Source organism: Apium graveolens, chromosome 7 (genome assembly GCF_009905375.1).
Source record: "Apium graveolens cultivar Ventura chromosome 7, ASM990537v1, whole genome shotgun sequence".
In the NCBI taxonomy this organism is placed as follows: domain Eukaryota; kingdom Viridiplantae; phylum Streptophyta; class Magnoliopsida; order Apiales; family Apiaceae; genus Apium; species Apium graveolens.
In genome coordinates, this window is record NC_133653.1 from 266,957,550 (window position 1) to 266,971,078 (window position 13,529).

A 13,529-nucleotide genomic window follows, 5' to 3' on the forward strand; every position below is an offset into this window, starting at 1 on the left:
TTATGATTTTATTTTAGCCCGATTCTTCAAATCTAACTAATCATATGTAATTTTTTAATTTTTATTTAAAATAGGATCAATAATATACTTTTGTTTAGCCCGTTTGAGTAAATTTTATATATTATTTTTATTTTAAAGAAAACCGTTAGACATATTATAATTCTGTTATGAATATTAATCTATTTAACAAAGTGTTTTATTTTAAATATTACTATAATTACGATGATCAGACTAACAACCAAATTTATATCATTTCATTTTTAATATAATAATATAAATATAGATATAGATTTTTCAAAAAAACTAATGACTCATAACTAAATAAAAATTGTTATCATTCATTTTATTTACTTTCAAGTTCTCACAGGCCAACAACTTTCTCAGTTAGGCCCAGTAAACCAAAAAAACAAAACCCTACAATTCAATCTTCTATATACCAAATAAAATTATTTTAATATGAAACTGTGATTATATCACTAATATATATAAGTGACATCCATACGATTGACTTCTCTTTAAATAAGAGATTTTTTTTAAAATAAGAGTTTTTTCTTTTAACTACTCACACTAATACTGGGGTCGGTAAAAAATTAATCTAATTTTAGTTCATAATATAATAAGACATTCACAGATTTAATAAATTCTGAAATTATTAAAAATGAAGTTAATTATCATTATTTATTAATATCTTACCGTTAAAAATAAAAAATAATATTTTAATCATTGAAATTAATAATTTAGTAATAGTGAGTACGTTGCCCAAGGTAAAATAATGGGCGGTCTTTTTCCCTCGTAACCAAAACTTTGCTACCATACTTTCTCCCTAAAAGTAAAACTTGCAGATCCTCTCTCTCACTTCTCTCTAGACCAAAACATCTCTCTCACCTGCTCTCCTTCACTCTCCCTAAAAACACTCACTATAATTCTTGACTCTAATTCTTTATGACTTTTACTCATTTTCGATTTTTGTTAATTTTGTTAGTAATTAAGGCTTAAAATTGGGGATGATATTTTTTACCAGCAAAAAGAACACAATACAAGGGTTAATCATTACCCATGGCGGATCTAGATTCCAAGGTAAGGGGGTCATAGCCTGGTTAACTCTTCTTCACCCGTCATTCTATGAACCTGGTCAGAGCCTCAAAAGAGCAAAGAATATCTCCTGTGACTCGGCGGCTCTGGTTTTGAAAGATCTCGTTGTCAAACAAGGTTTAACCCTTTGATTCACGAGATAGAGCAGTTGCGGATTCATCTCCAAAAGAGGTTTGGTATAAATCTATTTCTTTCTTTTAGTTTAATTCTTTATACATATTTGTACATCTGTTGGTGCCATTGTTTCTAGTTTGATTTAGATACCTATTAATTGTAAAATTGCAACTCAGTTTTTAATGTTCTTTATATGCTGGGGAGGTTAATGTAATATTTTATAGCTGGACTTGCCCTATTGCTTCCGTAACCAATCGTTTGTTTTCAATAAAACTTCAAGTGTTGTCGTTTGTTTCTTTAAAGTTGGGGTTTTTTGAATAAGTTTTTGTCCCATATTTGTAATGGTCTGAAATCCTTTCTTAAAATTTTGTTTAGTTTCTAATACAGGACAACATAATTGTGGGTGGATAAATGTGTTTTTAATGGTCTGAAAGCCTAGAGTAGTACTTTCTCAACAAATGTAAAGGTGCAGCTTTCGGTCTTTCTTTGTTAATGCTTAATGTTGGTCGAAAAGATTAATGATCTGTACCAAGAGGAGTGTTGTTCGTGCCGGCCTTAATGTATGGTTTGGTTTAGTTTGTACCTTTAAGAGCTAATATGTTATCGTTGATGATAGCATATAACCTCCATCACACACCAAACATCCGCTGACGAATACTAACAGTCGTACCTGCAATGCGGCTTGAGCTCTCCATAGACCTATGAAAGGCAACACAAATACTGTTCTAACCTGAGTTCAAACACTACTGGATGTTACTGGACCTATTTTACCTAATGATAGGATTGTGTGCTCCCTTTAACTACCTCCTACAATCTCCTGAGATTTATGCAGAAATATTATTATACATTATTTAGTCTAGTAATACTCTCTGTGTCAATAGTTGACACAATGAACTAAAGTGAACAAAGGAGATCCATACACTTTAGGATATATAAATTTTTTTGAAGATAAATATACAGTCATATAATTGTTAGTCTGAAACACATCACATCATGTTAATATTTGCGAAAAAATAACTTTAATGTTCTAATGTAATAATTCAAGTGCAAACTCATGGGCCTAATGTGCAACAGATCCTTCAACAATTCACCATAGAATAGCTTATTTAATACTAGTTTAGTGTTCGAATTAAATGAATGAGAATAGTATTTGTTGGAGGTGTGGAACTCAACACCTCTGTTACTATCAAAATCATATCAAGTTGTTATCGGCTCTGCTCAAATCACGTGGAATTGATCATATAATGATTAAACCATCGATATTCATCCAAGAAAAAACAATTGTTGTTTAAAAAAATATATCAACTATATCATCCGGTCACATGTGCCTAGATGTGAGTTGCATGCTGTAAATATGATAATTGAGAATGCAATTGAAGTATTTAGGAAACCTTTCGAGAAAAAATTTATCCGGACAGCAAATATGATCTCTTTAACAGGAAAAGAAGCAGGTGACAGGTATATGAAAGGTATGCAATGTGGACAGATCTGTGCAAATCCATGGATGAGGGCTAAGAAGTGTATTAATTAATATTTTAAGGGATAAGAGGTATATATATCTTGTAAGGGTATTATTGGAATAAAAAATAGGAAAAAGGGTTAATAGGTATATTTTTGATACCCGAGTGGCAAAAATGAATGCTTTTAAAGTTTAAGGGTTTCTGGGTACAACGGCCTATACTTAAATGGCTAAAAGGTCATTAAGCCTTTTATATTTATATTCTATTTCGTAATAAAGTATAACTAGGTTTACAAACTTGTTTCGAATCTCGGAAGGTCTACTTAAGATAGTTTCTTCAAATAAACCTATCCACACATATTTAATAAACCTCATCTTTCTCTCGGTTTAGACATTAAATACCAAGACCCTTTCACGGTACAAGCTACTACTATAATTTCTTAAACCTGAACTTTAATTTATAATTTCAAGAAGTGGTATACTTGAACATTATTATCGATCCTGCTGATTATCCGTTTACATTCATTTCAGGTATAACAAGGCAGTAAGCGTATACACACAGACAACGGTTTACTATGGCTACCTCGGAAGAAATTAGTGAATTGTTCCCGATTATTATTTTTTACAATACTTGCAATATCGTTAGTGCCATATACAATATTGAAATTATGTTGTACTGCCTCAAAAAAAGCTAAGCCCATCCACTGTGACTGTTCAGTTTGCTCTCGATCAGGAAAGTATTGTAAATTAATATTTAAACGGGTACATTCCTCCTGCTCTTCTTGCAATCGATGATTACCTCTATGAGTTATTGATATCCTGTTAATAGTAGAATTGACACGGCGCCATGGAATGTCAATGACTTCCGAAGCAACAACGAGGAAGACGAAGTTGGAGATGTTGATCGTTACTCCCTCCATTAACTACAGTAGGTTTATTTTAATTAGTTATATCTACTGTGTTAATCAGGAAATCTGATGTGTAAGATAACCAAGTTGTGCTTGTAAACTGAATTTGGTTTGTGGGTGTTTGTAAACTGAATTTTAGTTTGCTTTCTATTTTTGATTGTGAATAAATACGGATTTACGGTATAACTAATGTAAATTATATATTGTGACTTAATTGCAAGGTTTAGAGTTTGTTTTGAGTTTATGATTGCATAAGATTTTGGCAAGTTTAGAATTTAAATTGGAAGTCGAAAATGGCTGGATACTGAAAAATTAGATTTTGGTTATTCTGGAAAAACAAACTTACGACGGTTGTTCTTCAAATATTCCGTCATAATTATTCTGGTAAAATGAACTTACGACGGTTGTTCTTCATATATTCCGTCGTAATGTATCCATTTTCATATTTAAAAATATTTTTTTTTGAATTTTCATTTTCCCAGCATGTAGGCCCCATCTTCTAAAATACGACATTTTTTTCTGTCGGAAGTTTCTAACTTACGACGCATTCTTCTATCGTAAGTACATAACTTACGACGTTATTGTTCGACGTATTTTGGTATTTTACGACGATAAATTCCGTCGTAAGTTGATTTATTATTTTATTGAGTATGTGGGCCCCTACTTCCTAACTTGTGACGCAATTTTATCTTGTGACGAAAAAACGAACTTACTACTCGACCAAAAACGACGATTTTTTTCCGTCGTAAATGGCTCAATTATGACGATTTCAGTTCAAAAAAACCGTCGTAAATGGCCAGATTTGTTGTAGTGATTCATGAAAATTAAATTTCATTAGAGTAGATGAAAGATTACTATAATAACAGAAAATAATGTAGTTTAGATGTTAAAGTCAAATATTTTCTATCTAAATATGGTTGGTTATGGGTTTGAGAGGGATTTATGAATTTTTGGGTTTTCAAGAACATTTTGAACTTGGGATAATGACTTGGGAGTCCTGTTGTAAAAATAATATGTAAACCTACTGATGTTGGCATGTTACTTTTGTACTGATTAGTGACTAACTAGGGACATTTTGGTACTTATGTGCACAAGTCAAAGATCCAAAATTATCATCTGGATACCATACATATACATCAATATATATACTATAACACATAATACTTTCAAATATATTATCACTTAGCTCAAATTTTGATAATTAAATATACACGCAGAACAAACAGTTTTGAAAATATTAGTAAGATCAATCGAAAACTTACCTCTAAATTTGACCAGATATGAATTTACCCATTAATCACTTTTTTCTTGAAAAAAATGAAGCATAAAAGTTGTAGAGAAAGAAAATATCTTTCGGAGCAGTCTATGATCAACGAATTCCTACTTACGATAAATTTCTACGAATTTTACAATACGGCCATTTTTATTGCCTTTTACCCTAAAAATTTTGATAATAAAAATGAGGAAGACGAATATGATATACTTACAAAATTAGAAAATTATATTTCTTAACTTACAAATTTTCCATATTAAAGTCTGATCCAAATTCTAGGCCCATTACTCTAATTCAAATTTTATATCCCTATTTTTATCTAATTTTTTAATCATTTTTTCTATTATTCTTTTATTTCTGAAAGTTACGGGATGTTACATGCTACCCTTCTTAAAAAAATTTGGTCCTCAAATTCACAATAAATCTATATGTCTAAACCGCCTAATCTCTTATAGGTCAAACTTAAACTATGGTCCACATGAACGCATCCTACACAATGTATTAATCACATACCTAATACATTCTCAAAGACAACCTGCTTCTGATACCAATTGTAATAGCCCTCGCTTCCAGAATAATAAACTATGATTTATTTTAATTTTAATTTATATTTGATAGTCCCGGAAGTGCTGGTTGTTACAAAAACATACAATCATTTTGACTAGCATCAATTTTTTACCCCAAAATTTTGATTTTATTTATATATTCATACTATAGTGTATAAGAGAAAAATTACTATCTTTTGGAAGAAAATCGTTAATCAATACGAGCAAATAGTTGAACATTTTCTCGAAATAGTTTATTGTATTCTTTAAACGTGATAATTTACTACTAAATATATCATCTTCATGAACTTTTTCTTACTATCATAAATAGGAGCCTCCGTATCAATAACATCCTTGTAGAATTGAGAAGAGCTTGTGTTGACTTCATAAACAATAATACTACATCCAGTTTCTCTATAGCTATTATTTGGTCACTTAAAATCTCGTAAAAGTGCAGCTATATCAAAAGGTTCTTCGTTGTTCAAGAACACTTATAAACCTAATAAAATTTAAAATATATAACTATACAGACTTAAATCATTTTTATAGAATAAATTTGCATATATATATAAATTTAAAACCATTTTGTTAGAAACGAATTCTAACATCCAAGTCCATAACTGAATGTGTACCGAAATTAATAACCCACCGTATGTGAGTGCGAAAAAACTGAAATTTAGTATATATTAGTTGTTGACTTGTATCTATGAAACCTTAAACACTCCCATCATAATCAACGTGAGATTTTAAAAACACCCTCTCTTATTGGACCGACATCCTCGTAGAGTAGACAAATATACATATGGAACCCAGACAGTGTTTCAGCATTTATGACCGATTAGAGCTCTGATACCATTTATAACATCCAACCCATAACCGAATATGTATATTCAATAAAGCTAGTAATTTGGTACACGTTAGTTGTTGAATTGTATCTGTAAAGACCCCAAATACTCTTATTCTTATTAATATGAAATATTATAAAAATATGTAATAAAATATAATTCAACAAGGTCACACGTTTTGAAAATCAAATGCATGTATATCATGAGTTATAGACTTGTAGATAAGAATAGAGATACTGTGGATATTCACAGAGAGAGAGAGAAAAATCATAAGTAATTATAGATATGTAATTTATTATGTATTAATTAAATGTAAGATTTAGATAGTAGCTATAAGAAGATTAAGTAGATGTTGCAGATGTTATAATAAATAGGGTAGTTAAATCTATTGAGTATTTAAATCTCCCTAAGAGTTACGATCTTTCCAATTTCTTTATAGTTGCAAATCTCGTCTTTATATTTTTCATTTCATTGCTCCCTCTTTCTAATAGCCATGACTTCTTCCATGGAAACGAAAGGAAAATCTGTGGTGGTAAATAAAGAGGAAGAAATCCTCTGCCCAATGCCTCTAACAGTATACAATCCATACCAGGTGAATGATTATGATAATTCACTTTTTGTGGAAAAACAATTATTTACATACTTGTACGAATATGTTTGTATTAATTTTCTAATATTTTGGTTATCATGTTAATTAAAATCCTTCATTTTTAGAAGATCCAATAAGAACAAGACGAGCATAGCCTCTCCGAACAGGAAGTTAAAGATGTCAACAATCAAGGAAAATCTGTACAATGGAATTTTAGCTTATTTACTTTTTTGTAACATTGAAAATATTCAAAATATACCATGAGATTGATAAATATTAAGAACTGAACTCTGGATAACTCAGTTTGCAAAATAAAAACTAATTATATTATTCAACAGCCTTGGCATAAATAGCCAATACAATCAACTGAAATACCGAAGAAATAGCCCACGTTAAACAAATATGTCAACGTGTACAAGGAAAAACCGACACTTAACTGAACTCTAAACTGGTCCTAAATAATAGGACTTATTAAAGGAAACCAAACGCGGCTGAAATACCAAGTATGACTTGGTCAAACTCTTTAACCTGGGGGTAAACATATTTCATACCCTCCCTTAAACTAAGCTTACTATTGTAAGTTAGTTTATCCGCTGCAGAACATATGCCCAGCATTGCTCGGAGCTTCTGAACTGAATCCTCTTTCAAGGGTTTGGTGAATATATCAGCAAATTGATCTCGTGTGCCATAGTGCTCCAGTCTCACAACTCCATCATTGACTAAATTGCGCAAGAAGTGATACAGTACATCCATATATTTGCTTCTGTTATAGAAAATTTGATACACTGATAACTTAATAGCAGAAGTATTGTCACACATAATAGTAGTTACTAGTAACATTATCTTCCAATCCATATTCTAGCTCCATTAGAATTCTTCTCATCTAAATTACCTAACATGCGCACATGGCAACAACTATATATTCTGCTTATGTTGTCGACAAGGCAACCACTGATTGCTTCTTTGATGACCACGCTACTCCTCCTCCACCCATCATAAATGTATAACCTGAGGTGCTCTTCCTTCCATCGACATCCCCTGTATAATCACTACCGGTGAACACTTTCAATCCAACTATGCCTCCTCATTTGTACCAAATACCATAATCTAGAGTCCCCTTCAAGTATCTCAACACTCTTTTGGCTGCCAAAAAATGTAGCTTTATAGGCCTGGACATATAACGACTTAAAAAACTTACAATAAATTTCAAGTCTGGTCGTGTGTTTGTGAGATATGTAAGACTTCCAATAATCTGCTTATAAAGAGTTTCATCTCCCTTTTCTCCATCTTCATCGAAATCAATCTTGCTACCTGGAATAACATGATTGCTTACTTCATTGCAGTCCTCCATACCAAAATGCCTCAGCAATTCGACTGCATACTTATGTTGTGATATATGGATTCCTTCAGATGTTTACATCACCCCTATTTCGAGAAAGAACCTCATTTTTCCAAGATCAGTCATATCAAATTCTCTTTGCATAGGACTCTTGAACTCTTGCATCATTAAATTGTCGTTGCTAGTATATATTAAATCATCGACATAGACGCTAACAATGAGAATCTTACCTTCTTCATTCTTCTTCAAGAAAGAGTTTCCTTATTTTGACTCTTTTGAAAGCCTTCTTTAAGAAAATATTTCTCGATACGGCTGAACCATGTCCTTGATGCTTGTCATAGGCCGTATAATGCTTTGCGAAGCTTGTAAACTTTATGTTCACTTCCCTTAATCATATATCCCTTTGGCTGTTGCATATATACATCCTCTCGCAACGTACCATGTAGAAATGCAAATTTAACATCAAAGTTGGTGAATTTCCCAACCATTCTGAGTAGCCATGACAACTATCATCCTTACTGTATCCATTCGTACAACTGGTGCATATACCTCTGTGTAGTCCACCCCATATTTCTGAGAATACCCTTTCGCTACTAAACGCGCCTTGAGCTTGTCTATTTCCCCGTGTTCATTAAATTTGGTCTTGTAGACCCACTTCACACCAATGCACTTAGCCCCTTTAGGTAGACTGGTCAACTCCCATGTATGATTCCTGTTGATTGCATTTATCTCTGCATCCATAGCTTCTCTCCATAGTTTACTTGTCACTGCTTCCTCAAACGTTGATAGATCAGTTGTTTCAAGGCTTTCAATTTCTGCCATGTTTACCTCAATTTCTTCTTCGGAGAGATCATCACCATTGACATAATGATTGAGATAAGCCGGAACTTTTCTGATCCTTCCTTCCCTTGAACCTGCACCTCCAATAACATTTTCGCCTTCTTTATTTCCGTCATCTTCAATCCTGTTCTCACTTATGTTACCAGCCGTCTTACCACAATCACTACTCAAAGCATTTTCATCATTCTCATCATCACTCCATACCAGATCAGTCCCTATTTGTTCTTCGTAACTCTTCTCCCATTCCCATTTTCTATTTTCCTCAAACTCAAAATCTTTACTAACAGAAACTCTATTTATTTTCCGATCAAATATTCTATACCCCTTTGACTCTTCACTCCACCCCAATAAAATACAAACATAGCTTCTTTTATCGAGTTTACCTCTTTTGGCTTCTGGAATTTTAGCTTATTTACTTTTTTGTAATATTGAAAATATTCAAAATATACCATGAGATTGATAAATATTAAGAACTGAACTCTGGATAACTCAGTTTGCAAAATAAAAACTGATTATATTATTCAAAAGCCTTGGCATAAATAGCCAATACAATCAACTGGAATACCGAAGAAATAGCCCACGTTAAACAAACATGTCAACGTGTACAAGGAAAAACCGACTCTAAACTGAACTCTAAACTGGTCCTAAATAATAGGACTTATTAAACGAAACCAAACGTAACTGAAATACCAAGTATGACTTGGTCAAACTCCTAAACCTGAGGGAAAACATATTTCAGAAATTATGAATTTATTTGTGAAAGCAATTATATAAAGTTATTGAATTTTTTAAAATTTAAGTGATAAATATAACAGTCCATGGTTTAATAGGAACCAAAGTCGTCTATAAAGGACATAACAAACGGTCATTATGATCTTTCGGTAAAGGATGAAGAAGAGATAAGGGAGAGAGATGAGGTGACTTGTATACACTAGTTTTACCATGTTTTAGGGGGTTTTTATTTACAAGCAAGTCCAAATACTATTATTTTAACCAAGTTTAACTGCAAGTAGGTATTCAAACAATCTCCAGAGTATGAAAAATATAAGAACTCGTGGTTCCCCATGTCCGAAAGGGTGAAGGGCTGGACTTTTGTGACTTCTCAACGTACAAAAGGCGGCAGAACGGAAAAGGTAATTTAAATAAAATTGTGATTTGCTTAGATGTTTAACCTTTGAATAATTATATGTAGGTTATAATATTTTTGACTTGATGGCTTTTGTAGGTATTAGCTATTGAACCACATCAGCTGTTTCCCCAAAAGTTTATTTTTATGTGATTGCATTTAAGTGGAGTGGTAATATATACTGTTCAATCTTTTTGCTAGTTCTATTATCACGACAGCTTGACAAGACAACTTCATTCAAAGAAACAAGTCTATAGCTTCATACGCTATGGCTTTGTTCCAAAGCTTAACGAGGGACACAGTTCATCAGAAGCCGCTGAGAACCTTGTTGTAAGCCTAACACATACGTACTTTTATGCACTAGTATGTCTATATATATATCTAATTAAGTAAGCTTCGGTATAGCCCAAACCGAAAAGGCAAAGGATCCTGACTCAAAAATAAGTCGTGGAGGCGTTTCTTGCTGCAGCTCATAGCAATCTCATCAATTACAAAGGATAAGAATACTTTGTAGAAATTTTAGCTTGTGTCGTCTGATCTCGGATGTTATGTTATTAGGAGACAAATTAATCTAAATAGTTATGGTGATCTTGACTATATTACTATTCTTTTGTATTGCTAATATTGCTATGTGGTGCATGGTGGAATCAAATTATTGGGCGTATAGTATTCAGTTTCATTTGATTCTAAAAAGAAAAGGGAGAAACTAATTACAATTTGCATTATTTACATTTTGGAATAGTGTACCTTATTCCTTTCAAAATTCTTGATATAACATACAATTTTGACTATAACAATGATGCAAATATTGAGAACTTAATAACGTCATAAATTTTATATACATTTTAATTTGAGAAGAGTAAACTGCAGTATAATGCAATATCTAAGATATGTAGAATAATTATGTGCACGATTTAAAAGAGTGTGAACCACTATTCTGTTGTCACAAGAATGCCTTACACACACATTCACTAACTGGTTCTTAGAAACTTCTATAATTCATAGAATTTAGTTATATTTTGTCCTTGTATTCTTAATTTCAGGTAAATTCTATATTAGACTCCCTACAAGCTTAAAACAAATGAACAACTTTGTGTGAATATTTCTTTTCATCCGCAGTATCTTGTATCTGATTTTGATATTTAACTTTGTCGTTTATATCATACTTAGTTTTATTTTGATGAGCATGTTCAGTAAATAAAATAATAAACCTTGTCTAGGTGTAGTTCCGGTTTCTTGGCATTTACTTATACTATATATATATTTTTAATCATATTGGCAGGCTAGATTTTTGCTTAAGAATATAAACAGTCTTATGTATGTGTACTTGATTAAATGGGTTCAAGGATGTCCGTCTTCTATATATTAGCAATATCATGTTTCTGTTTCCCTATATTGTTTGTTTCTTTTCTACCTATCTTTTTTGTTTAATGATATGACTTGTTATCTTGTCAGTTAGGTGATAAAGTTTGTTGGAGAATGATTAACTATTTGTTTAAAACCATTTGTTTACTTTGTCGGGTTATTAAGCTCACATTTTTTTTAATACATGAGTTTCTCTTTTGTGTTGGTCGTTCTATTTTCTCGCTCCATGGTGTCACATATGCTTTTGTAACAGATTATTATAATTGATCTTTGTCTTAAATAAGTTATTTTTAATGGCTTTTGTAACGCATGTATTTAATTTTTTTATGTAAGGTAGAATATGTCTTTGTTGGTTATGGGGTCATCTTGTTCCTTGCTGTTTTGTTTTTCCTGTAGTTTTATATTACTTAAGTTGCATGTTTTATATCTCATATTTTGTTTTCGGACAAGTTAATTACTTTGTATCAACTCCTTGTCATTTTGTAGTTTTTTTTTAAAAAAAATTGAAAAAAATAATAAAGAAATTAAATATAAAATATTATTGTTCAACGATTGAATGATTTTGTCACCAAGAGGATTAAATTTCTGTAAGGTTGGATGGTGCCAATAATGTCGTTTGTGCGTTAACCAAACTACCTGGAAATCATTCTATCAATGAACTATAATATGGAATATTTGATTCAATGATATGTTTTTTTATGATGTGATCATATTTGTACAAAACTTTTATTGTATCTTTATATTATCAATTAATTTTATTAATGTTTTAATTGATAATTATACTTACTAGTTTTGTATATTATATAGTTCTTAATTTCAGAAATGACTGGAGTTAACAGAGCTAACTTGTCTGGTGATAAGATTGCTGAGGTAGTGCCTAATGCGGCGACCCTTGTACTGGTAACCGCTCTTGCGAAAAAACCGGTGAAATACAGTGTGCTAGATTTCAAGATGTGGCAACAAAGGATGTTGTTCTACTTGACCACGTTGAACCTTGTGAGGTTCTTAACTGAGGATGCACCTAAGCTCAAAGAAGATGAGTCTGATGTTCAGCTAGTGAGTGCAGTCCAAGCTTGAAACCGCTCGGATTTCTTATGTAAAAATTAAATATTGAACTGTTTGAGTGACTTGCTATACAAGGTATATAGTGTGCTGAAAATGTCCAAAGCTCTGTGGGACTTACTCGAAAGAAAGTATAAAACTGAGGATGGAGGTACTAAGAAGTTTATAGTAGCTCGGCTCCTTCAGTTTAGGATGGTGGATTCCAAGAAAGTGGTTAATCAAGTTCAGGACCTTCAGATGATCATGCATTACATGGAAGTTGAGGGTATGCCCGTGAATGAAGCCTTCCAAGTAGCCATTATTATTGAGAAATTGCCCCCCGGTTGGAAGGACTTCAAGAACTATTTGAAGCATAACCGTAAGGAGATGTCTATGGAAAACCTTATCCTAAGACTCTGTATCGAGGAGGACAATAAGAACAGGTTTGTTGGCTCTTCAAATGCTAATGTTGTGGAGGTCAAGAAGAACTCCAAGTTCAAGAAGGGGAAACCAGACAAAAGCCCAACTTGGGACCTAAAGCTGGGATTTCTAATAAGAAATTTCAAGGAAAGTGTTTCAACTGTGACAAGATGGTCACAAGTAAACTAAGTGCAGACTACCAAAGCGAAAGAAGGACGTGGCCCACATGGTGGATGATGTGGTTCAAGACATATCTGACATCAGTCTTTCTACTGTGGTTTCGGAAGTGAATCTGATCAGCTCTAACCCGAAAAATGGTGAATTGACACTGATGCTACTAGACATATTTGCTCTAGCAGGGAGTTGTTCCATACCTTCTTACCAACTAACACAGGAGATAAGCTTTTTATGGGAAACTATGCAACATATGAAGTCCTTGGGAAAGGCAAGGTTGTGTTGAAGATGACATCTGGAAAGGAGCCGACTCTGAATGATGTCCTATATGTTCCGGAGATCTGAAAGAATTTGGTTTCTGGTTCACTATTGAATAAGCATGGATTCTGTATTGTGTTT

At 32.5% G+C, this 13,529-nt stretch overlaps 1 protein-coding gene across 1 annotated transcript; it reads right to left on the reverse strand.

Annotated features, from left to right (window-relative positions):
• Window positions 1–7,753: 7,753 nt before the first annotated feature.
• Window positions 7,754–8,176, reverse strand: LOC141674894 (secreted RxLR effector protein 161-like). Its single transcript, XM_074481592.1, has 2 exons — window positions 7,927–8,176; window positions 7,754–7,863 (listed from the first exon to the last, which is right to left on the reverse strand). The coding sequence occupies exons 1-2, from the start codon at window positions 8,174–8,176 to the stop codon at window positions 7,754–7,756; spliced, it is 360 nt and encodes a 119-aa protein (XP_074337693.1).
• Window positions 8,177–13,529: the final 5,353 nt, after the last annotated feature.

Bases quoted from the DNA above. Each gene is read 5' to 3' on its own strand.
- LOC141674894 (XM_074481592.1), bottom strand. From the start codon at position 8,176: ATGGAGGACTGCAATGAAGTAAGCAATCATGTTATTCCAGGTAGCAAG. The intron at 7,864-7,926 runs GTATTTGGTACA...GTGATTATACAG, and splicing joins GAAGGGGACTCTAGATTATG to GGGATGTCGATGGAAGGAAG.